We start from the raw sequence: 25,267 nt of genomic DNA, 5'->3' as shown, positions 1-25,267 counted from the left end.
ACAGGTGCCAAGAGGAGTGCCCCTTCGGGACCTTCGGCTTCCAGTGCTCACAGCGCTGTGACTGCCACAACGGGGGCCAGTGTTCGCCCACCACCGGTGCCTGCGAGTGTGAACCTGGCTACAAGGGCCCACGCTGCCAGGAGCGACTGTGCCCCGAGGGTCTGTATGGCCCAGGCTGCACCTTGCCCTGTCCCTGTGACACCGACAACACCATCAGGTGGGCCTGGGCAGGGGCAGGGTGGGCTCGGGTGGACAGGGGTTTCTCAGGCCACAGCCCCCACCTCCAGCATGGCCATCCAGGACAGGCAAGAGCTGGGAGACCTCAGCCATCAGCTCCTATGATGGCCTTGATAAAAAGGGGGAAGCCAAGGCCACATGGCCACAGTCAGGACCCGAGCCCAGTTAATTCTATCTACTGCCACCAGTTGCCTACATTTCAAACTGGGACTCTGAGACCCCACTCACAGCAGCAAGGAAGGGGTTTGGTGACCGCAGGATCTTGAGACATAGAGAGCAATACTCGAAGGAACCTTAACAGTCTGTATGACCCATCCTGGGTCCCAGAGGCCCTGGCAAGGTAGAGGAACAGGAGGGACAGAAGTCAGCCCTTCTCAGGGCGTTGGCATGGGATCTGCTTTTCCCTGCTTCTGTGTCCTGTGTGTCTTGGGGCACCTGAGCAGAAGCTGGCCCCTTCTTCTAGAGGAGCCTGAACTTGGGCCCCAGATAAACACCTCCCCAGCCCTTAGTTCGGACTGCTTCTCGTCTGGAGGTAGCAGGTGTGGGGAGCATCCCTTCTCCTCAGCCTGTGGGCAGCCAAGGGGGTCCCTGGCTGTCCTGGGAGAGCAGAGCACACTTCCATTCTGCAGCCCTGGTGCCAGGATCGCTGGACTTAGCCTCTGCCCCTCTTCATTGCCAGCTTGATTTTTCACAAATCACCGAGGTACCTTGGGTCACTGCAAGCAGAGGCCCCTCAGCATGTGTCACAGCTTAGATGAAAATGGCCCTCAGTTCTCTGGCTGAGCAGCAGGGTGGTTCTAGGCAAGGGTGGCAGTTGGGAAGGAAACTGTCCAGAGAGGTGCTGGAGCCAGAAACTGCCTGTACGTGACCTGAGTGTTCATTCAACAAACACTGAGTGCTGTAGGGCTGGGCCATGAGGCAGCCTCAGGACCTCGGGTCTGCGTGCACACACACCAGGCACTGACAACACCAGAGGCACAGCTCTCTATACGTCCTGCTGAGAAAGGAAAATTCTATTTGCTGAACCACCACCTACCACTAGTTAGCGACTGCTACCTTGGTTCCAGAAGGCTCCCTGGAGGAAGTGGCATCTGGGCTGGGTCTGCAGAGCAGGCGGGAGCTGCAAGGCATTAAACACAGGGCCCCACGTGGCTGTCAGAGAGTGGGCAGCTGCCTCTCTGTTGCCCATGTGGAGGACAACACCGGGACACCCACCCCTGCTGGGAAGACAAGGAAGGCTTCGAGGCTTCCGTAAGGCTTCTGCTGGGGTCCCGTGCAGGGGGACGCCTCTACCACAGAGATCCAGTCAAGCCCCAAATTAAAGAGCTATTGTTTTCCTCCCGTGCCTGAGCAACCGTGCCCTGCATAATTTATCTCTCCTCTGAAGGAGTCCTCGATGCATTATTAATCTGGAAGGACTCCCTCTTCTCCGTCGCTAATCTCAGCCCATCCAATATTAATGATTATTTGCTTTACTGTCTTTAACGCATGTCATGTTTCAGGGACTGGGAAGCAGTAGTGATTCCTAGGGCTGGGGGCTCAGAGGGTGCCTGCCAGGCCACCCCCAGGCACACCCCTCAGAACTCATGTCCTCACCGAAGTGGAGCTTTGTCACAGCCTGCGCCCTGCAGGTTCCAATGGCCTGGCTTGTCCATTTCTGTGGTTGCTGTGTCAGTATTGCCCAGTGCCCGGCACAGAGCAGGCCTTCCATAAAAAGGCAACACCGCAATCATCTCGAACAGCCCACCCCTCCCGGTGCTCTGCACATGAACTGATGTCTGCCTATTTTTAATATTTCACCCCTGTTCTGCATATGACGTGACGTCTGCTTTTTATTATTTCATCCCTTTCTCCTAGCACAGTGCCCCAGTGGTTGAGCCCCTGACACAAATTTTTTGATTCTGTCTAGCTCAGGCTTTCTCAGTCTTGTTGCCGTTCACATTTGGGGCTGGATGAGTCCTCGTTGTGCATGGCCATCCTGTGCATTGTGGAGTGTTTGGCAGGATCCCTAGTCTCTGTCCAGTGGATGCCAGTAGCTCCCCCTTCCCATGCCCAAGTTATGAGCATCAGAAATGTTTCCAGTCATTGCCAAATGCCCAGGTGGGGTGCAGGTAAGAGTGTCTGAGGTTGCGAGCCTCTGCTCTAACTGGATGCTTTCATGCTGCATTTGGCTTTGATCTCATGGACACGGAGAACAACTGTTTCCCTCTGAGTGGACACAGGTCAGACCCTCTCTTCTCATGAGTCTTTGACCCATCATAGAGCCTTTGCTTGGGATTCAAGAAAAGCAAAGGAGTGACTCTCTGACTCCCAATCTCAAAGCAGTTAAATTGCAGCTGTGGGGTGAGCGATGGGACCTGGGGTCCTGGCCTCAGATCAACCTCTGTCTAAGCAAATGTCCTGACTCTTCTCTGCTCGATGCCTGTTTCCCAGCCTGTCCATCACTTTCCATCAGCCGAGTGGGGGAAAACTTCTCTAGTGGTCTTTACAAGTGAAGTTTCTACCCAACTCCTCAAGAGATGAAGGTGAGATCCCTAGAAGCCACATCTCATTTCCCCCCAACTTCTGCACAACTTACCCCAAAGCCCCCACCCAGATGACTTGCAAGTCCTGAGCATCTTCGTAGGAGGACAAAGCACTCCTGACACTCACCAAGGCAAGTCCTGCCCACCCAGCCCAGCATCTCTGGGCTCCTGCCCCCAGCCAGGCTAGGCCACAGTGTCGAATCACACCCAGGAGGTTCTTCCTGGCTGGTGAGCTTCCCCAGCACTGCACTCTATCGACTCTTTGTAGTGCACACAAAGAAGCCACCCTCCTTTATACAGGAGTAACCTTGAGGGAGAGCGCCCTGAGCATCAGGCCTCTTCAGTGTCCCCTCCACAATTGGATTGTCATCGACGAAGGCCTGCAGCCACGGTTGTGTTTTACCTTTGGAAGATTTGATTTAGCCCACGGATGAGAACTTGATGGAAATCTCAGTGCAGCCAAAAGGAAGGCAGAAATCCACTCTGAAAAGATTCCTGCATTGTTCAGCTTTCAGTTCCTATTAACTTGTGATTAATCTATTTCTGGGGAAAATGGAGAAAAGCAGGGGAAACCAGAGAAAACGGAACCAGCCTGAACACCCGTGATAGTGATTGTCACCTGAGCCTCACCAGCAGGGCCTGGCCCACCATGGAACTCAAGGTGACGGGGACCCTAGCCGGGAGGAAGGGAAGCTTGGGAGCAGGGAATGCTCAAGTCCCTCTCCTGAGGGACAAAGGTGTGAACACAGTGACCAGAGTTCCCAGCTGTCCATTCCCCATCCTCTTTTCAAAGGGACTTTGGGAATTTTATAAGACAAGACAAATAATCAAATTAAGAACACAGATATTTCATCTTTGGAAAAAGTATCATAGAGATGTGGTTAACAGAAAGAAAGGAATGGTTTTAGATCTGGTCTTGGGCCTTCTGGTTCCCAGAGTGGAAAGTGAAATTAGCACCTAGACAGCCTCCAGGCAGCCAAAGATAGCGGCGGAGATCAAAGGAGGACAGCAAGCTCTACACAGTCCTGGTGGGATCGCACTGTGAGCAAGCGTGCTTTTCAGAAGGCTGCATCCTGGCCACAATGAGAGCCTTTGGTGAGTGAATTCCAGCCTGGCCATTCTCACTGCAGAGGGAGCAGAAGAATCTACCGATGAGAAGAGCAGAAACGTGCCTGAGAACTTTTGAGAATCTCCAGGACTGGGCAGGGCCAATGGCTGTAGCCAAGACCTGTGGGTCCTTCCTGCGTCCAAGCATGTTAGCCTTTATGACCGTGACTGAGCTGGTCCCTCTGATCCTAACCCTGAATCCCAGAGGAGGCCCCTGGGAAGTTGGAACCTAGAAAGGCTGTGCCTAATGGCTTTGCTCAGATTGTTGAGAAAGAGAGAGAGAGAGTAGAGCTGAGGGTTAGGGACACCAAGTGGGTTCTGCCCATGGCATCTGTGCCCATCACTTATACAAGGGGGGGGGAATTTTTCTAGAACTGTGAAGGTCAGAAAGTTTCAAAAACTCATGCTTTACCTTCATGCTTCTTTGTTATATATTTACAGTTTTTATTGCTTTACATCTGTTTATGAATTTGATAGTTTTAGAAAGTTAGAGAATACATAGACATTTAACAAAAAAACTCAGTCACTTGTAATTTCTCAACCTAGAGGTAAGCACAAAATTCATTTTGTTGTGATTTGTTCATTCTTTGTCCATGTCTGCATCAATCTCACTTTTCCATATTTCCGATCATGACTTTGTATGTAATTTGCTTATTTCACTAACATATGTGTTGGTCAGATTTTTGTCACTGGGACAAATACCCAAGAAAAACAACTCAGAAGAGGAAAGGTTTGCTTTGGCTCATGGTTTCAGAGGTTTCGATCCTTGTCTGCTGGCTTCATTGCTTTGGGCCTGAGGTGAGGCTGATCATCATGGTGGAAAAGCATGGCGGAGGGAAATTTCTCAACTTGTGGCAGCCAGGATGCAGAGAGAAGGGAGAGAGAAGAGAGAAAGAAAGGGATCGTGCACAAGAAATGCCCTTCCAGGGCACACCCCAGTATCCTATTTCCTCCAAATAGGTCTCACCTCACAGTTTTCACCACTTCCTAAGAGTCCATTCAAATTATGAATGAATCCATCGATGACTTAATCCCCGGATGAGGTTACAACCTTCATGATCCAAGCATTTCCTAAAAGCCCTACCTGTGAATGTTGCTGCAATGGGGACCAAGTCTTCAATACAAGAGACTTTGGGGGACATTCCAAATTCAAATTGTAACAACTCTGTATCATATCATTAAATATTTTGAAAATAATGATACCTCTCTAGCATTCCTTCATGCAGATGATCATAATTCATTTAACCATCACCCTGTTGTCAGAGGCAGCCTGAGGCAGGGAATAAATATGGCCAGACAGACCAGGATCAGAATCCTAGTTCTACCACTCACCCACTTAGCTGTGTGACCTTGGACAAGTCATATAACCTCCAGCTGCCATCTGTGAAATAGGCTTAAATTCCTAATTTGCAGGTTTCTGAAGATTAGAAATATGAGTATAAAGTGCCTGCTACTTTAATAGCCTGGTCACATATTATTTATTATTATTCAAATTGCTTCCTTTTTCCACTGTTATAAATAATGCTTCAGGGAACATCTCTGTGCATAAATCTTTCTGCATGACTCTGATTATTTCCTTAGGATAGATTCTTAGAAATGGAATTACAAGACCAAAGAGTCAGAACGTTTTTAGGTCTCCTGATACATAACCTCAAATCATTTTGAAACCTTTACCAGCATTTAAAAAAAAAAAAAAAAAACCTTCACTGTTTTGATAGAGAAAAAGTGATATCCAATTGTTGTTTTGACTTGATGATTAATGAGACTAAACATTTTCCAAAGTGATTATTAGCTACTTGCACTTACTATTCAGGAATCGTCTGCTTCTGTCCACCCCCTCATTTTCTGTAAGAAAACCAGGGCCCCCAGACGAGAAATTGCTTGGCTGGGCTGCACATAATTAGTTTGTTCATTAATTCATTCGTCAAATATACATTAAGCACCTCCCATGTGCCAGGAACCCTGCCAAGCCCTGAGAGGTAAGTGAGACAGACAAGGGCTCCCCCGGAGAGCTGCACCCAGTGGGGAGACCTGACAGACATGTCAACAGACACAGAACACAATTAAACTCAGTGAAAGCTGTGCTCATTCCCAAATATGTAATCGGGCAGTGACTCTGAGCCTGGGACTGGGAACCCATCAGTAACCCAGAGATAAAGCCCATCCTCATGGAACTTAGCAGAAAGAGGACTGGTGGGGGCCCGTCCTGCCAGCCCAGTGCACGCTTCTCTTGATAATTTCCCTTGAGCTGGACTCCAGAGCAGGGGACACATGGGGAATCTAACTGGCTTGTTTCTACCATCCAGCTCCTTTTCTGGGGTATTAGTCTGGGCAGGGTGTATCAAATACAAAAGATTTACTAGGGGAACATCTGTCTGCAAGGATAATGGAAAGGGAGCTGTCAGACCGCAATGCAGGTCTGACCCATGCAAAGGAGAGAGGAAAGGAAGGAAAGGTGGGTGGAACAGTCTGAGCTCACGGCAGTTCTAAGAATTGTGGTACCACAGGAAGCCTTGAAAGCAAAGGTGCCCACCAGAGCAGGCCAGCACGCCCAGCAGAGCACCCACCTGGTATCCCTGATGTGGAGCAGCTGGAGGGAAATGTGGCCTCAGGATTTCAGACACAGCAGCTGTGGCCGTCAGTTACACTCCTGTAGGAGCTCCAAGCAGCACGTGGGCACCACATCCAGCATGCCCCTGACCATGAATGGACATTGGCTGCTGGATCACACCACTGCCTGCCAGAGGTTGCTGCCCTCTTGGGGACATGCCTGGCAGCACCTGCCTCCAGCCAAATGGTCCTTTCTCTGGCCTAGATAGATTAGAGAAGAGCCCACCCAATATAAGAAAACCTTAGCAAAGCACAGGTTTGGAGGAAGGCCACATCTGCCGGGAGGTCTTGTTTAACTCATCATCCAACGTGCATGAAACACCTGGGGGTCATTGCTATCTTCTCATGCTTCTTACTACACTAGGGATCTGCTTTGGGTGAGGTGGTGTGAAGCTCTGGACTCCATAGCCAACGAGACAAGAGATTAAAGAGACTCTGGTCTCTGCATATTTGTACATATTTGGGAGTCAGAAGGCCTGGGTTCTAATCCTGATCTTGCTACCTTCTTGCTGTGTGACTTTAGGCAAGTTACATAACCACCCTGAGCCTGTTTCTGGGGACTAATGAGGCCACTAACGTGGTCTAGGCTTCTTCTCGTAAACAAACAAGGCTCTGAGCAATTTAACCTCACAGGTCCTTCAATCTGGCTATGATGGGCAGACCAGATTTGGGGTGGGCAGAAGGTGGGACATGGCTACACCCCTGATGAACTGTTCTCCTCTCCCCCTTCTCTCGCTGACTCAGCTGCCACCCAGTCACTGGAGCCTGTACCTGCCAGCCAGGCTGGTCTGGCCACCACTGCAATGAGTCCTGCCCTGCTGGCCACTATGGTGATGGCTGCCAGCTGCCTTGCACCTGTCAGAACGGCGCCGACTGCCACAGCGTCACTGGGAGCTGCACTTGTGCCCCAGGCTTCATGGTAAGATGTGGGGCCTCATGTTCCCCCCAACCCCCTCCAGCTCCTCAGTACCTCCTGGCAACAGGGGTTTGGTCTTTTGCCCAAACACGAGCATGTCCTTGTGTCCTCTTCAGAGAGTCCATGACAGGAGAGCCCCTGAAGCTGTTCCTGAGGGGCTGGGGTTTGTAATTGTAAAAGTAGCGGTGGAGGAGGTCTCTCCATCACCCTCCGCTCTGAAACACCAGCTTTCTTCTTTTGTGCCAGTTCCTCCCTGTCTGTGTCCTTATGCACGTGACATTTTTACATCATAATGACCACAGGGCACATATGCAGTTTTCCGTTCTGCTTTCCTTCACCTACATTTCTATGTTGCTGCTTCTTAATTATCATTTTAAATGGCTGCAGAACTGCAGAAGCCAATGACCCCCGCCCCCAGCTTTCTCAGCCATTCCCTTCCTGCTGAATATTAAGTGGATTCCCACGTTCCCAGCTGGCTCCCAGTGCGCGGGTTCCTACAACTTCCCCCGCGCTTATTGAACTATTTCCTTAGGGTGAATTCCCAGGTCAGTAGGCATAATATATTAATGATTCTTGATGGATGTTGCCATATCGCCTTCCTCCAGGGTTATATAAGTCTACATTGTCACCAGTAGTCTATGAGTATACCTATTTCAATTTTGCTAACATTAAAAAAAAAAATCTTTGCTAATTAGATAGGTAGAAAATGACTCCTCACTGTTGCTCTAATTTGCATTTCTCTGATTACTGCGGAGAGTGAACATTTTCCCCACGTGTTTGTTTACTATTTGTGTTTCCTCATGAATTATGCTCATCTTTATGAGGTTTGATTCTGGGGAACTTGACATTGGAAGTAGAATCCTGTTCAAAGGTGGGACATGAGGCTGGGGAGATAGCTCAGTTGGTAGAGTGCTTGCCTGGAAAGCACAAGGCCCTGAGTTTGATCCCCAGTACCACAAAAAAAAAAAAAAAAAAAGCAATTCTCAAAGGTGGGACATGCATAGTTGAGTCCACCTCAGTTGTTGACCCACGTGCAGTTATCTCCCAGACTCTATTTTTTTTTTCTTTAATTGTGCTATGGGAAGTGGTTTGTGCAGTTGTAAGAATGTGGCCTCTAGAAACAGATCTTGATCACATCCTGGCTGTCTGACTCACAGTGTGACTTAGGCCAGTGGCCTAGCCTCTCTTAGACTCTACTTTCTCACCTGTGAAATGGAACACCTGCCTTCAAGTTTGCTTACAGGTATAGAGAAAGGATATACAGAGACGCTATCACATTGGGCCTTGTTGAATGTCAGCTTCTGATCCAGTAGATCTGGGTGAGGCCTGAGGCTCTGCATCTTTGACAAGCTCCCAGGTGATGTGGATGCTGTGGGTGAGTGGTCCCCCGCTTGAGGAGGAAGTAAATGCATAACTGTGGTTTTTGACTCCACTGCACTGATGCCTGACCCCGCTCCCAGAGGCGCTGGTATTCTTGGTCTGGGTGTGATCTGACTGTGCTGCCAAGGTGGTGATCCCCTGGTCTACAAGAGAGTCCTGTCATGATGATGGCAGGGAGGTGCTTGCTTGCTTGGTGACACTGTCTTTGGAAGCAGGTCATCCTTGGTCTGCAAAGTGGGACTTAGGACAAAACATTGCCTAGCTCCTCTTCCTCCTCCTCAGTAAACTCTTTGGCATCTTTAAAGGGAAAAATCTGTTCCTTCTAGGGGTTTCCTCTCTAGTTTGTCTGAATTGGTGTGAATTGTGGTCCAAACTCCCACAGAAAAATGGTAGCACCCTAGTTTTGGGGTTTGTGTAGGCAAGAGTAGTTACCTAGGACTAAAAATCTCATGTAGCCAAATGATCAAGAGATTGAGGCTGACTGCACCAAACTGCTGATGGGGTGTCCGGACCCTAGCCAAGTCCCAACTTGGCCACTGTGCTAGTTCTGTGACTGGGACTCACCAGTCCCAGTTCCTTCATGTGTAAATGGTGAGTGGACAGGGAGAGATGAACCAACTGATGTCCAAGATGATCTGCTATGTGAACTCCATGGACCAAATGGGGAAAATATCCACTTCTGGGGACATGAGGGAAAGTAAGAGCAAGATGGTGTGTGCACCAAGGGGGTGGCGTGAGGGGTGTCACAGTCTGCTCATGTGCATTGTCATGGGCGTCCTGAGGGCCCATCCTCCTTGTTCCCCCTTTTTACCCCCAGCTGCCTGCTTAATCTCTGCCCCTCAGAAGAAAAGAAAATCAGGGCCTGGGAGGGCCTGGGGAGACCAGCGTCTGTGCTCACTGCCTCCAGTTAAAGCTTCACTAGTCTAGAGGCCAGGGCACTGCCTCCCATCTGGGATGCAAATTACTTCCTGTCCTTGAACTTTGGGGGGGCTTGATGCTTGCTGGCATCATCTCACACTGGAGTCCTTCCTGCCTGGGGCTCAGGACTAAGACAGATTGTGAGCCACGCTGCCCTGGTGAGACCCCACAGATTCCCATTCATCTCCTGCTCAGCCTCATTATACCTGCAAAGGCTTTCCGGGGCACTGTTGGGTGTTAGGCAGGGTCCCCTCAAGGTGATTACAGCACAGTCAACTGTTCTCAACCAGCAAGTGACTCATTTCTGCAAGCGCCAGGCTCCAAGGGGGATACTGTTACTCTTGCCCTCACCCCAGCTTCCCAATGAATGACTTCCTGCAATTAGTCAGCTCTGGCCAAAGTGGAGGATGGGGCAATCAATCTGCAGAGCAGACTCAGCTAAGGGTCCCCTCAAAATATCCCGCAGTCAGTAATAATTAGCTATGCCTTTGTCTGTTGGATGGTTTGTGAATTTATATACCTGCTTACTTCCTGAAAGGCTTTAGGATAGGGAATTGGTGATGGACTAATTAAAAGAGTCTGTTTCTGGGTATTTGGAGACTTTCATCCTAGGCTCAGTAACCTTGGACACCTTACTTCACCTTCTTGGGCCTCAGTTCCCTTATCTATAAGATAGAAGGAGTCAATCATTCTTGCCTGCTGTCAGATGTGAGTAGCTGACATGCTTCGTCATGGATGGGAGGCCAAATCCTCAGCTGTCCCCTCCCACCAGAGCCCTCCTCACCAGGGCCCTGTATAGAGGATGTCGAGCAGCTTTATGAATGCTACCTCTCTGAGGGCTGAGAGGGGTCTTGGGCTCAACACAAACATGAGCAGTGCTGATGAGGTAGTGCAGAACCACCCCTGGGACTCTGTGACATGTCTGTTCCAACCAGGTGGTCCCCATCTCTGGAGGGCACAGGGATATGGGGCAGACGCAGGCCCTGCTTGGCATGCTGGGCATGTTAGCCCTCACACTCTCTCCTTTCTTGGCAGAACACTGGATTTTTACTCTGCTAAGGACTGAGGCGGGGTGTGTATGGAAAGGCTCATTGGACACCCATCCAGCCACCACCAAGGAGTGGTACTCTGATAATAATCACATCCACACTAGAAGTGACACTCATTGGATCCTTGCTGCATGCATCATCTCCTTTATGCCTCACAAGAGCCCTGCAGTGGTACACTTTCACTTTCCTCCATTTGCAAATGAGGAGCTGAAGTTCAAACAGGATAAGTGACTTGCCTAGGATTAAAAAGCCACTAGTGGTGGGAGCCACTGAACTCTCTTTTGATAGCTGATGAGCTCCAATGGAAGGGGCACCAGGGAACCACACAAATATGTGTTCAATACTGACTTTCCAACCCCTGCTCTGCTTACTGGCAAGTCACTTGTCCTGCCTGAGACTTCAGCTGTGAGAGTGGGAAATTTCACACCGAAAATTCCCAGCTTAGTGCCTGGAACATGATAGACCTCTGGTGAAATACTAAGTTGTGAGGGTAGTGGGGGGACTTGCTTCCCCAAGTCCTAGTGCATGCACACACACACACACACACACACACACACACACACGAGAGTATCAGGATGAGCTGTTGCAGGCAGGTCCACCCAAGGACCTGTGGGTCACCCTGAATGGTCAGTCAGTCTCAGGAGGCACCATGAGGTGGACATGCCTGTCAGCATTTGGGGCACAGAGATGGGGATGGAGGTGGGAAGAGACTCTGGGCATTTTACTTGTTAACTTGGCAGCAGCAATGGCATTATTTGGGGCATCCATTGGTGAATTTCACTAGGGCTTCCCAGAGAGGGAAAAGAGTCTTGGACTGGAAGGTCGGAAAATGAGTTCATAGCTCTGGTTCTACCTCTTTTGGGGTCTCTAATTCTCATCTGTAAAATGAAAAAGAAAGTCTCTGCCCAACAGAAACTGGTGAGGGCACCAGTCATTCCAATGGGAATACGTCAGAGGGGGCAGTGTTTCAGCACCGTGGACAGCACCACGCACCTCCCCTAGACGCCCTCTTAGAACCTGTGCAGAGCCCAGGATGAACAGGAGGGCAGAATGACGGGTCAATGAGACAGAGGGACTCAGGGCAACTGAGTCCTGAGTACTTGCAGCCCTGTCCTGGCAGAGTCTCTCTGAAGAGGTGAGGACCTTTCTTTCCACCCACACTGGCTAGAGAAGCAGCTGAATTGAGTATGAGGGGCTGGGGTGTGGGGGACTGTCCATCCACTTGCAGGTTTGGGTCACATCATCCTTCTCCATGGCTCCTCATCCCACCAAAGAAAATGCAAACATCAGCCCTTTGTAACTTGCTCTCAAAACTAAGTAGCCCAAGCCAGGTACTGTCCCAGCTATTCAGAAGGCTGAGGCAGGAGGATCGCAAGTTTGAACAATTTAGCAAGACTGTCTCAAAATAAAAAGTAAAAAGGACTGGGGATGTAGCTCAGAGGTAGAGTGCCTGTGGGTTCGATGTCCAGTACCAAAACACAAAAGATAAAAAAAAAAAAAAAAAAAAAGACTAGTTAGTCCACCCTAATCTCATGTCCTGCTAAGTCCTGTCACAATCTGTGTGGTGGCCACACATGGCTCCCTTTTCCCCACCTACATCAGGGTCACTTTGCCTTTTCCAAAGCTCTTCCCCTTCCTAGAATGCCCTCCCCACAGTCCTTGTAGAATCCATGAACATCCTTCTCAGCCTTTCAGGCTAAGCTCCAAGGCTGCTTCTTCCATGAAGCCTTCCATAAATCTCCTGTCTTCAGAGTTAACCATTCTATCCTCTCTCCTCACCACACATGGCTCATACTCAGTGGATGTCTCCCTGAGGACAAGGCCACCTCTCCCTCTAACCTTGTGCCTCCTAACCTCTACCACTGCCCCATGCCTACCACATGGACAGCTTGCTCAATGAGCTATCTTTGAAATGAAAGAAATCCTCTGTAGGAGTAATGCCCTTAGAGCAGACGTTTCCAGATGACATGCATGGGAAGGAAATTCATGCCATTCCCCAAGGGGCCTTGCCAGCAGGATTGGGACTTGAATCTACCTGTTGGCCCCTCTGACGTTGAGACAAACAGGTAGCTGTCCTCCAGCACCACCTCTGCCTTCTTTGGACAATGGCATGAGCTTCTGCCTTATGCAGTACTGTGTGTTGGCCGTGCAGAGACTCAAGAGCTTCACTTCCTACCCCTATTTTGTTGCATGTGAAAGAGGAATAACAATAAAGCCCATGGGGTTATAGGACTGATTAAATTAACCATTTATAATGCCCAGCAAGCTAGTCATCTTTCAACAAGTTTTACCAATTATTACCACTTTTAAAAACATTGAAACTGTCACTGCTGTGGTTATTTACCCCAACGGTATCCCACTTGAAGAGGCTGACGGGGCCTGGACCCGGGGCCCTGTTCAGAAGCACAGGTGGTAGGCAGAGCCGGGTCAGCCAAAGCTTCCTCCTGGTTGGGGCCACGGGTTCCTGGATTCCCAAGAGCAGCCCCGGAACTGAGAATAAACTTCCCAACACGGGGGGAATAAGTCCCTGCTCCTCTGCTGGCCAGCTCTCCTTGCCCTAATTAAAGCCTCACCTAGGTGCCAGCCTGATGGAGCCTCCTGCAGTGCTCCAGGACTAATTGCTGCCACCTTGGTGCCTGCAGTGAGCAGCCTGTGAGGTCACTGCCCGGGCTGTGAGACTTGGTTTCCCAGACCCCCTCCCGTCCACACCTCCCACCCAGAGCCCTGGTGGCTGGGAGATCAGGGCCCTCTGGCCATTTCTCAGTAGATGCTCCCCCTCAACTCCAGCTGTAATGGGGACAGGGAGCTCAGGAGGTGGGGGAGGGCCTGTGCCCCCTCCTGGAGGCCTGGGGGCACATATTTCTCCCCAGGGATGACAGCATTTCTATTACCTTAAAGGTCTCATCTGTTTATGCCGCAATTTTTTGAAGCCCTGTCTGCTGTTATTGAACCCTGCTCGCCAGCGACGGGAGCGAGCACTCCATCACCCAAATGAACAAACTCGTTTCTGCATTTGTCTCGCCTTCCTGTGCACTGTCGCTGTCGGTGGCTCGTATGCAAACCTCAGCTGCTTTGGCCAGGAAGGCAGGAGGGGACCAGAGTGAAGAAACTTCAGATCAGTGGGCAGCAACTGCATTTCCTCAAGGTTCCCCACGTCCCTCACAGATGTCCCCTCCCCAGCCTCCCCCAGCAGGGCAGAGTGCACCTGCCTGTTGGGTGGCCCTTTGAGCTGGAGCTGGGGCATGAGGGTGGGTGCGGCCAGGAGGGAATGCAGACTGAAAGGACAGCCAGGTGACGTGATGATGATGTGCTTCCTGTCCTAATTGTTTCATTCTTAATCAAACTGAGGTCTATAAACTATTAGCCCTAAGAGCAGAAAATCAGCTTCCTGTTCGCCACCACCACCACCGTTGACTAATTTCCTAATTATTGTTGTAAAAGATTTTCCTGGATGCTGTGCTAGAGGTGAAGAATTTACCCTCTAACTGCTGCAGCCCCCTGAGCAAAGAAGCACAGACAGTGCTAAATAGCAGAAACAATCCAAAAATATAACACACACACACTCCACACTCAAATCCCAGCTCTGTGGTCACCTGCCGCACTGGAGTTATTTAGGTATCTCAAACCTGATTTTTTTTTTAATGACCCTTTTTAGAGAATTCACACTTTTTTTTTCTTTTTTGGTACTTACTGGAGATTGAACTCAGGGGTACTCAACCACTGAGCCACATCCCCAGCCCTATTTTGTATTTTATTTAGAGACAGGGTCTCACTGAATTGCTTAGCATCTCACCATTGCTGAGGCTGGCTTTGAACTCTCAGTCCTGTTGCCCCAACCTCCCATGCCCCTGGGATTATAGGTGTGTGCCACAGCGCCCAGCTCAAACCCTAATTTTTTATCTATAAGACAGGAGAAATAATGGTACTATGTTATAATGTGATTATTAGGATTAAATGAGATAAAATATATACAGTGCTTAGAACAAAGCCTGGCATATAGTAGATGCTCAATAAATGTTCATCAGAATCCATTATGTGGCTGTGTGGAGAAGATACAGCATTAAGTAAAAGCACACAAACTTTGGGGTCAGAGAGGCCTGGGTTGAAATCCTAAGTCTGTCTGTCTGTCTGTGTGAACTTAGGCAATGTACTGAGCCACTTTGAGTCCCCATTTCCCATCTGTGCAATGGTTTAAGAATGCCAGTTGTGCAGGGTCAGGGGCGTACTGAATGAGATGCAGTGTGGAAACTCACAAGGTGAGATTGGAATCAGTGCTTCTGAGGGTAGCGATGGAAGGATGTACTGCATTTCATGGTGCACCTGCTCCCTGTACAGAGGAAGAATCTGAGGTCAGAGAGGGAAAGTGACTTGTCTCGGGTCACACAGAAAACTGTGGCAGAGCTGGGGTGGATGGAGGTCCCAACTCCCAGGAGAGCACTCTTCCCGCCTTTACCTCCGTGTCATGCGTCTACTGATGACAGAGCAGACACCTACGGATGTTTCCCTGGGCAGGGAGGGATAGTGGCGGGGTGCTGGAGGAGGGCACTGGGAGGTTAAGTCATGTTGGCAATTAATCCACAGAGCAAAGTAGTGGAAATTGGCTTTGTGTCACTAAGGCTGAGTCCAGTCTTCCCCTCTGGGACCCACAGTTTGTGGCTTCATTAGGGAAAATTGCTGACTCTACTGTTCTGAAAAGTAAATATCCCATCTCAGGCCACACTCTTGCCACCGCGGTCCTGATGTCCTCCAGCACCCTCGTTCTCGGCTGGGCCTGGCAAACGCCAGCACTGCAGCGCTCTGAAGAAACTGCCGGGGCAGGTCTCAGGTGCCCCTGCTCCACACACACCCAGGTTCCTTTTCCTCTGAGCCTCAGACTTTGATGGGGCTTCTGCTGGCTCCCAGCCCTGGGAGGGCCCAGGCCTGGGCCTGAGCCCACAGATTTGTGGGGCGGGGGCCACAAGTCAGAGGAAACAGACAACCAACCGACTGGGATGCCCATGCTCCCATTTCCAGCCCGAAGCGCAGCGGGACCTCAGCCAGGGTCTCCACACTCTCTGTAAATGACTTTGTCAGATCCTCACAACAACCTTAGTCAGGAGCTGTTAGGATCCCCGCCTGGGGCTCAGAGAGGCCAAGTCACCTTCCCTGGTTGGTAAGTGGCCAGCAGGAGCTGAGCCTATTGCTGTTTGAACCCGGAGCCCATGCTTATAGTTGCAACCAAAATTGCCTGGACAGGACAAGGCCATGAGGGCATCATTAAATAATGGACCTGAAACTTTCTCAGGCCTCTTCCTAGGAGAGGGGACAACCCCAGCAACGTCTTTTCTCAGCCGGCGTCTAAGTGGCCTCCCGCTTTCCTCTTCTCTGGGAGGTAGGCGGGCCCCTCAACCTCTCACAGCTGGGCCTGCTGGGCCTCCCAGCTCCGCTGCGAGGAAAGCCAGGAAGGCGATGTTGGTGTATTTCATAGATGAGAACATGAAGTTCAGAGTGGTCTTGTCCAAGATGATTTGACTTACAAGGACATCAAGAACCCAGGGCTAAGGCCTGCAAGGCCAGGCTCCCCAGGACAGCCGGGCAGGGAGCTGGGATCAACGCTAAGGACAGGACTCCCTGGGAATCAGTCTGGGCTCCATCCCTGGCTCTGCCCTGCTGTTTGTCTTGGCTGGGTCACTTCACTATTCTGTTCTTTAACTTCATCTGCAAAATGAGGTTGCAGACAGGCTGACCCCTGCCTCCTGGGGCTGCCATAAGCCCCAGAGGAAACAGTTGCTTAGAAGGACTGACTGGTGGATACATCAGAGCGTGGGCACCCAGGGGACCCAGGGCCAGCAGACTCTCCCCACCAGGTCTGCAACAAAGAAACCAGCTCCTCGCCTCCAACTCCAGCTCCCAGCAGTCCTCCGGGTGTCTCTCCTTCTCACCTCACGGTCATTAGCACCAGCAACACTCTTTGCAAGAGTAATTATCTACCCCAGGAGGGGAAGGGAGTCCTGCCAGAAGATGTGATTATGTCTGGAAAATGAAAGATGCTATTGAGAAAGGTCATGAATAAATCATATCAAGGTGGGGCTGATAAGAAAACTCAGGGTGGGAGGGGTAAATTCCAAAAAGAGCCCTAGGTAAGAGTTCTCTCTCAGAAACACTAAAAAAATTTTTTTCTTTCTTCTCCTAAATGTTTTGAGAGATCCTATGCCCTGAGCCAGGTCCAGGGAAGCAAGACAGGGGCTCCCCGGCTCGTGCACAGGTGAGCGGCGGCCCAGGAATGGGAAGGGGGAGAGTGGGAGCAGAGCAGGCCTGCCCTGAGCCTCATGCGGCAGGCAGGACAGAGGAGCTGCAGTCTAGAGCAGGGACCGGCCCAGTGGCGCTGTCCTCCACCTCCATTCCCTCCGTAGGGAGACGGTGATGTCGCACTGAGGACCCAGCATGCAGTTGGTGCTGACTAAGTGCAGAGTCCCCGCACTCTCCACCTGTCTTCAGTGGAGGCTGCCTGGCAGAGGGGAGAGCCTGGCCTGGGCTTTGAGTGAGGGGCACCTGCGCTGCCCGCCAGGCCTGCGGCTCACTGACTGGTGGCCTAGAGCAGGGCCCATCCTCCCAGCTTCTTTTCCCAGTGCTGGGGTACCCCAGAGCCCTGCAGGTGCTAGGTCAGCTTGTCCCACAGGCCACGCCCACCCCGCTCCCCTTGGGGCTCCCTCTGCTCTCCTCTATGGACCTGGACCGTCCTGCAGGATGGCTGGGAGGAACCCAGGGCAAGTGCCACAGAGGCGTTTCCCTCGCAGAGGGACAGTGCCCTCTTTCCTCACACCACGTGGGCGAGGCTCCTCCTGGGCCGCACGGTGCCGAGAGCCTCTCCGGCGCTGTACATTCCACACGCTGGTCTTCACACCGCCCTTTCAGGAAGGTGCTGTTTTAAGCCCCTTTTTACAATAGGGAGACTGAGACGCCATGAGGCTAATAACTCGCCCAGGGTCCCTCTGCGTCAGAAGAGAACCCGAAACCAGCAGTCAGCTTCCCCACTCTCTGCGGACGGCCTCCTTCAGCAATGCCGGACTGACCCTGCTGCCCCCAACAGGATGAAACCCTCACGGTGGCCATGGGTACAGGGCCGCAGGGCTAAGGATTTGCCAGGGGCCACCAAAGGCTAGGAGGGACAGCTCCGGGGAGGTGTCAGCCTCCCTCCACGCATGGCCTCTGTCCCTGCTGGTGGTGTGGATGGAAGGCCCCTCATCACCATGGCGCCATCTGCTTCAGTCCTCCCACCCCAGATGCCCAGAGCCCTGGTCTGACCTGTTCTCGTCACCCTCTGCGGTTAGATCATTGTTGCCATCTTACAAAAAGGAAACAGGCTTAGTGAGGGCACCCTGGTCTCTGGAGTGTCTCCACCCTCCCAGCCTCCCCTGGTCTCCACGTCCAGGGCTGGACCCCTCCCCAGGCTCTTGCTTCTCAGTCGTCTCTCTCAGGGTCCTGCTCCCCTCTCTGCTCCAGGCCAGAAGCCTCCACTGTCCTTTCCCCACAGGGAGGCCTGAGCTGGGCTCCCAGCAGACCTGCCTGAGCCTCGGCACCTCAGGTGGAAGAGCATGGTGGAGCCGGGGTCTACATGGTGAGCTCTGTGACAGGGTGCCCAAGAAACCTCCAGGGTCCAGAAACATCCAGAGGAGCCGATTTGATAGTTAAGGGAGATGGCAGCTGGGTGGGCAGGAAGGACAGCTTGGGTGGCCCTCCCTGGTAAAGGCCTCAGCTCCCTAGTAAAGGCCGCTCAGGCTTTAATTTCAGAGCTTTCTTTGCTTTCAGTCTGTAATAAAAATAATAATAATTATTATTATTATTATTGTTATTATTTATTATTATTATTATTATTCCACAATCCATAATCCACTGGTTTGTCTGATTCTGGATTCACCCAGAGAGGAAGGGTCCAGCCGCCGCCAGCCTTGGAGGAGGGGCTTCCTCAGGCAGGCTGAGCTCTGAGTTCCCCTCCTCTGCTCAGGAAACTGCCTTGATCTTTGGGGCAGTTTGAGGTTTAGGCTTGCAGTGGAGGCCATCTGGCTGGGCCCCTCTGACCTCCAGGTGCCCATTGCAGCTCGCCATGGCCCCTGGCCCAGCCTCGCCCACCCCCACACACCAGCAAGTCCAAGTGCCTTGCCCTGGGGCCTCCTACCTATGTACAGCCCCCCACACCCCTGCTCCATCCATTCCTTCCCTGGATAGCCCTTCTCTCCGTCCACCTGAGCCAGATCCCACCCCCATGCCCTCTACTGTCAGCCCCGCAGCCACCTCCCACTAAGGCCTGCTTTCCCTCCTCCCACCGGGTCCGACCCTGTCCCTTGTACACTGGCCTACCCTCTCTGGTGGTACCTTGTGGACTGTTCTGCCCTTCACCCAACAGAAAGCTCTGAGGAGGCAGCAAGTCTGTGGGACTCATCCCTGTGTCCCCACCCTTCCCCATTCTGTCACCCCCCAAGCCCCAGCCACCCAGGTGTGGCACAGTCCCAGCAGCCATTGGATAGACACACAGTGATTACAGAGGCACCTCGTAAGTTGGGAACGTGCCACATCCACCCGGGGCCCACTTAGCACCCCTTATCAGCCTCTGTAGGACCTCAGTCCCCCACAGGCTGTTTCCCACCCAGGATGTTGTCCCTGTCCTTATTGTCAGTCTGACTCTGCCACCTGCTGCCCTGGGTCCACACCAGGCAGCCCTCACCCCCCAGGGAACTGGGTTCTGATGCTGCAGCGTGCACACACTCCCACAGAGCCAGCCCCACAGTGTGAACCCAGCATGACCCCTTGGCATGCACCCCACTCACAGCCATCATGTTCAGATCACCATGGGGCTCCAGAGAAGGGTCACAGTGCCCAGAGGTCTGACCTACAGGTGCTAAGCTGACCTCACAGCTGTCACACAACAGAAAACACACACACCAAGCACACCACAGGGACCACATCGGGGTGACCCTGGAAGCTTCCATCTGAATCAGAACCTGGGACAGCAGCCAAATCCTGTCCCTCACCTGTACTTCACGCACACAGGACTCCAGGCGAAGTCACAGGACACAGTCAGGAATGTATTCTCCGCTGGGTTCCCCCACACCCCTTCCTCTCTCTTACCAAAAACAGCCAGCAGGACATCTGCAAGCAGGGTGGAGTGCCACCCAAGCTAGGCCTGCCCTGCTCCCCGGCCACTCCACACTCCAAATGCTCAGATAAACTCCTCCAATATCCAGCATAGGCTTTCCCAGAAGTTTGCAGGTAATATTTTTGGCATTTAAAAATGACAACGTTTTAAAAAATATTTTTATTTTTTATTTTTAGTTACACATGACAGTAGAATGTATTTTGGCAGAATATACATGCATAAAGTATGACTTATTCTAATCAGAATCCTATTCTTTGGTTGTACATGATGCAGAGTTACCCTGGTTGTGTATATAAATACAAGGCCAGGGAAGTTATGACGGATTGATTCTATCATCATTCCTATTCCCCTCCCCCTCCCTTACCTTCATTTCCCTTTGTCAAATCCAATGGATTTCTATTATTCCCCTCCCCAAACCCTTTGTTTTGGGTTAGCATTCACGAATCAGAGAGAACATTTGGCCTTTGTTTTGAGGGCTGGGGCCAAATTGGTTTATTTCACTTAGCATGATATTTTCCAGTTCCATCTATTTACCAGCAAATGACATAATTTCATTCTTCTTTATGGCTGAGTAATATTCCATTGTGTATAAATATATATACCACATTTTCTTTATCTTTTCATCCATTGAAGGACCCCTAGGTTGTTTCCTTAGCTTGGCTATTGTGAGTTGAGCGGCTATAAACATTGATGTAGCTGCATCACTGTAGTGTGCTGTTTGTAAGTCCTTTGTGTATATGCCAAGGTGTGGGATGACTGGGTCAAATGGTTGTTCTATTCCAAGTTTTCTGAGGACTCTCCATACTGCTTTCCAGAGTGATTGCACCAGTTTGCACTCCGACCAGCAATGTTTCAGTGTACCTTTTCCCTCTGGGAGTTCTGCCTGAAGTGGTCCTTTCTCGGCCACACCTACTGCCTCTTGGGTTTCCTGAAATGCCTCAGTGTCTGGAAACTGTTGTAAGGAGTCTGTTCTCGTTTGGCGAGTCCTCTTGAGGGAATCAAAGCCATATGTCATATTTGTGCAAATCAGAAAAATGACCCCTTTCTCAAGATATTCTACTGATATTTACCAGAAAACTGATGTAATATACATGTGTATATTGTATATATACATACATACATCTACAGTGACTTGTCATGTGAGTGGCAAGAGTTGTGCAGTGCACATCCTATAGAACTGTATAGAACAACCTCAGGTCACTGGCAGCCTCCTCATTTTAGACAAATAAAGGTAAGCATGAATGTTCCAGTTGCTTTCAGTGCTAACATTCATCCCTTCTTCCCCTTGCATGGGAATCAGGCAGAATTATTCCACTCCACGGGTGCTGAGCATTCTCTGTTTGGCACAGGGTGGCAGGCACAGGAGGTGGCTGTGACAAGTAACCTGTATCCCTCCCTCCCTCTCTCCCTTGGGCTCTCTGCTCCTTGTGTCTTGTGCAGTTTCTTTTCCCCAACACGCATCTGCTGTCAGGTGCTGCTTTATCAGTGACGCACTAATGAGGCCCAGCGAGGTTTGCTCTGACTTGGAGAGGCCCCCATGCCTGGTGTGTGGTCAAGCTCTTCTCTCTTTGCCTTGTGGGTCACGTGCCACTCTCTCCCTGGAAAATCACAAATGAGGCTCCCTCCCTGGGAGTCCTGCCATCTGGGAATGAGGGAGGAGTGGAGGCAGGGGTGGCCCAGGGCTGGCGTCCTGCATGGAAGAGCAGCACGCACCTAGCAAGGGGCTTTGCAACAGCATGTGTGTGCGGTCAGCATTGATGCGACACTGACCACCAAGAACCACCCCACCCATGACCTCAAGCTCCAGGAACAGCAGGGGAGAGAAGGGAACAGAAACATCAGAGGATCCAGGGACAACAGAAGGCCCGCAGAACACCCTGAAGTGCCTGTGCCCCATGTCCTGTAGGGACAAGCTCTGTTCTACTCGCCCTGTGTCCTCTGGTCCAGTGCAGTGTCTGGCACACAGTGGAAGTGTCTCCTGAAGGTCTGAATTTGTTCAGCACATAGACACCGAGCAGAGACCGTGGATGAGGCACTATGCCAAGGCCAGGACCTTGGGGTTGCATAAACCCACCCAGTCCCCACACACGGAGAACTTACAATCTAAGGCATCAGAACTGAATTTTTTCCAGAAATTATTATTTTATTATGATTATGGTAAGTGCCACAAAGGAGCAAGTAACAGGGTCACCCGCTCCAACAATGGAGGGGAGGGAAGAGTTAAAGATGGTGGGAGCTCGGTCCTCTAGTCTAGTGTGGTGGTTAGTGAGACCTGGGCCCATCTGGGGCCTGGCCTGGTGCAGACGTTCAGCAGACACTGGTCCCCTGTAGGATGGATAAATGAGGCTATCGTGGGTCAGGGCTGATGCCTCACTTGAACCCTTGGACGCTGACCCAGGGTCCAGAGGCCTTTCTTCCCACCTACTCCTCCAACCAAAGGACCTGTGGGGCAGGTGCAGTGGCCTACACCCATAATCCTAGCTACTCGGGAGGCTGAGGCAGAATTGCAAGTTCGAGGCCAGCCTGAGCAACTAAGCAAGGCCCCATCTCAGAGTAAAAGACAAAAAGGGCTAGACATAGCCCAGTGGTAAAGCACTTGCCCATCACGCATTAGGCCCTGGGTTCAAACCCCAGGCTGCAAACAAGATGCAGACACGTGCAACTTCCCTGGGCGCTGTCCCCAAGTCCTCTTTCTGAGCCCTGATAGGCTGGCGGGTGCACCCTGCTGCACCCTCACCCAGAGCTGGAGAACCCAGTTCTACTCTGTTTACACTGCCTGCCACCCACAGAGCATGTCTGAGGGAACATGGAGGTAAACTCCCACGATGGCCTCCCTCCTTTGTGTGAAGGAAGGTCACCCACTTTCCATTCTTCTTCCACCCCCGAAAATATTCATTAACCTCCTGCACGTTGCTTGGAAAACGGGTGATCAACATGAGAAGCCCAGCTGTTGATTAATTTTCTCAAACAGGGCCAAACTACAAAGCAGCATATTGCAGGGGAGAAAATTCGATAAACAACATTCAAAACAAATTTAATAGAACATATAACTCTTTACCCAGGGGCTCCGGGCCTGCACCGCCATGTTGGGCAGGAGCCAGGTGAAGGCGGAAAAGAGATTTGCTCGTCTTGAGCAGGACCAGCTGGGAGGGTTCCATTCTGCCGGTGGCGCTTTCAGATCAAGTTCAGGATGTTAATAGCCAAGGCCGCAGCTATAATTAACAGGCTGCGAATGGGAGGAAGTGTTCATATCCGTCTCCCATTCACCAAGCGCAGATGCCGAGCAGGCCTGGCAGGCATCACCCCGCCGGAGCTCCAGACCTGCCCCTGTGGGAGGTGGAGGCTCCCTGTCCTGCGAGGGGTGGTGTGGGATAGGAAGAGGAAGTGCGTTCGATGGGGATAGAAAATTACCCAGGCATCCATCACCTTCTGGGTGCTGAGAAAGGGCCAGTGCTTCTGGGCCTCAGTGGGTGGCCCTTCAAGACACAAGCTGTGTCCTCTGCTGTCCTACTGTGCTTGGGTGATGAATGATAAGAACAGGGACAGCAAACCCAGGTGTCACCACACCTGTGCTAATAGAAGTGGAGACAGAAGATTCGAATTCCAAATCCATCTTTCCTTGCTCTGGCTGTGTGCTCTTGGGCAAGTCGCTCACCTCTCTCAGCCTCAGTTTCCTCACCTGTGAAACAAGGCCACTGAACCAGGTGGTTCCCAGAGTTCCTTCCAGCTCTGGAACCATAGGCTTTCTCCACACCATTAGGACAGGAGTGACCAGGCTGGGCATTAGCAGAGTAGGTGGCCACCCTGCTGGTGTCATTCGTAGGGGGCCAGGAGGGGTCCCCATCCCTGGGCCTACGACTCACCCTTCCTCAGTCATTGGGGCCAAGACCCGACTCCAGGCAGGGAGATGCTCCTAGGGAGAGCCACAGGGTCCTTAGAGATGACACAGTCAGTGGTCCCCAGCCAGATGCTGCAAAGGCTGCCACAGGTTGCCAGGAGCAGGTTTGAACATTCCCCAAACCAACAGGAAACCCTCCATTACCCACGATGAGGCTAACTAAACACCAAAGACTTTATTATGCTCTTAATTAGAATTAAACTAACTCGATGTGTTAGACCAGGGTAATGTGAACGATCAGAAGCTCTGATTGCATAGGTGACATCATAGGAATTTCTAGGTCATGGTCACTGGCCAAATCGTACCTGTCCAAATCTTGACTGGCCTTGGACACCAGCACAGAGTGACAGCAGTATCTTCCAAATTGAGAGTTTTTGCAGGCAGAGGATAATAAAAGGGTCTGGGGTGGTGAAAAATTGGGAATACTGGTTGACCTTAATGACCACAGATGCTTGATAAAGAAAGCAAAGCTTGTGTGTTCCCTGGCATTATCACGTGTCCATCAGAGAGAAGACTGCCTTCCAGCAAGATGTGTGGAAATCCTGGATGGTGGTAATCTTGGGGAACAGCCTCGATAAAGGACTTTAGGGGCCGGGCCTGACTGGAGCAGTGGAGTGGACAGAGGGTCTTGGCCATGCAGAACATGAGATGCCAAATGCAAAGTGCCCGACTTCATCTCTGAGCGGAGGAGAGATCCACAGACATGAACGCAGGGCTGGTTTGGGGCAGGCACTGGACTCCCGGTGCCCTGGGAGCAGTAGCATGTACGTGCATCTCTGCCCTGTGGCTCTGGCTGGGTGCCATCACCTCTCAGGTCCCATTTGGCTCAGAGTCTCCTTGAGCAAATGCTCTAGAAGACGACAGGAGAACGTCCTGGCTGTGCTTCTCAGCCTCCGCCTGGCTAGGCAGAGCTGGCAGGGTGCTGGGGCAAGGCATGGAGCCACAGACTGGGATCTGGCCTGTCCTTCCCTGTTTACAAGAGTTCCAGGGAGGCTCAGAGTCAGTGTGGTAGCAAGGGACTCCTCAGACCGGACAGCACTCGGCTTCCCATGCTTCCCCGCCTGCTAGGGCCCTTGCTCATTCCTTTACGTAACTCCTATGCCCTGTGGCTGGACCTCAGCTGGGGATGCTGGGGCAACCCAGGCAGATGAGGTAGCAGTTCTCCCGAAGCTTCTAGTCTTCTTGGAGAGGGCAGGCAGTAAATAAGTGGACCGACACATTGCCCAAGGGCAGAGTCTGGGCCCCAGGCCCCTCGGTGCCCCTGGAGCCTGTAGCAGGCTGGCTCAGCACTGGTCCCACTCAGCACACATTTGTTGAATTGGCTGGCATGAGACAGAAGCATATGGAAAGTGCTAGTCCTTCTGTTTCTGTCCACGGTAAAAGCCAATGTGTATACACAAACAACTCATTTCGATTAAACATGTATTGAGGGTCCATTATGTACCAGCAGGGTCCCAAGCCCTGAGAGTCTAGGTGTAAATAAAGCCAGATCCA

At 51.4% G+C, this 25,267-nt stretch overlaps 1 protein-coding gene across 11 annotated transcripts in view; it reads left to right on the top strand.

The window, feature by feature from the left end:
- Positions 1–25,267, top strand: part of MEGF11 (multiple EGF like domains 11) — a 313,791-nt gene that overhangs the window by 254,669 nt on the left and 33,855 nt on the right. For all 11 annotated transcript variants that reach the window (XM_079125641.1, XM_079125642.1, XM_079125644.1 and 8 more), the window contains 2 exons: positions 5–217; positions 7,224–7,398. In XM_079125641.1, the coding sequence (XP_078981767.1) occupies positions 5–217; positions 7,224–7,398 (388 nt within the window). The remainder of the gene's footprint in view (positions 1–4; positions 218–7,223; positions 7,399–25,267) is intronic.

The sequence above is a fragment of the Sciurus vulgaris genome (genome assembly GCF_902686455.1).
Source record: "Sciurus vulgaris genome assembly, chromosome: 2".
NCBI classification, from domain to species: Eukaryota; Metazoa; Chordata; class Mammalia; order Rodentia; family Sciuridae; genus Sciurus; species Sciurus vulgaris.
The sequence above is the reverse complement of the archived record's forward strand: the minus strand, read 5'-3'. Positions and strand labels throughout refer to the sequence as shown.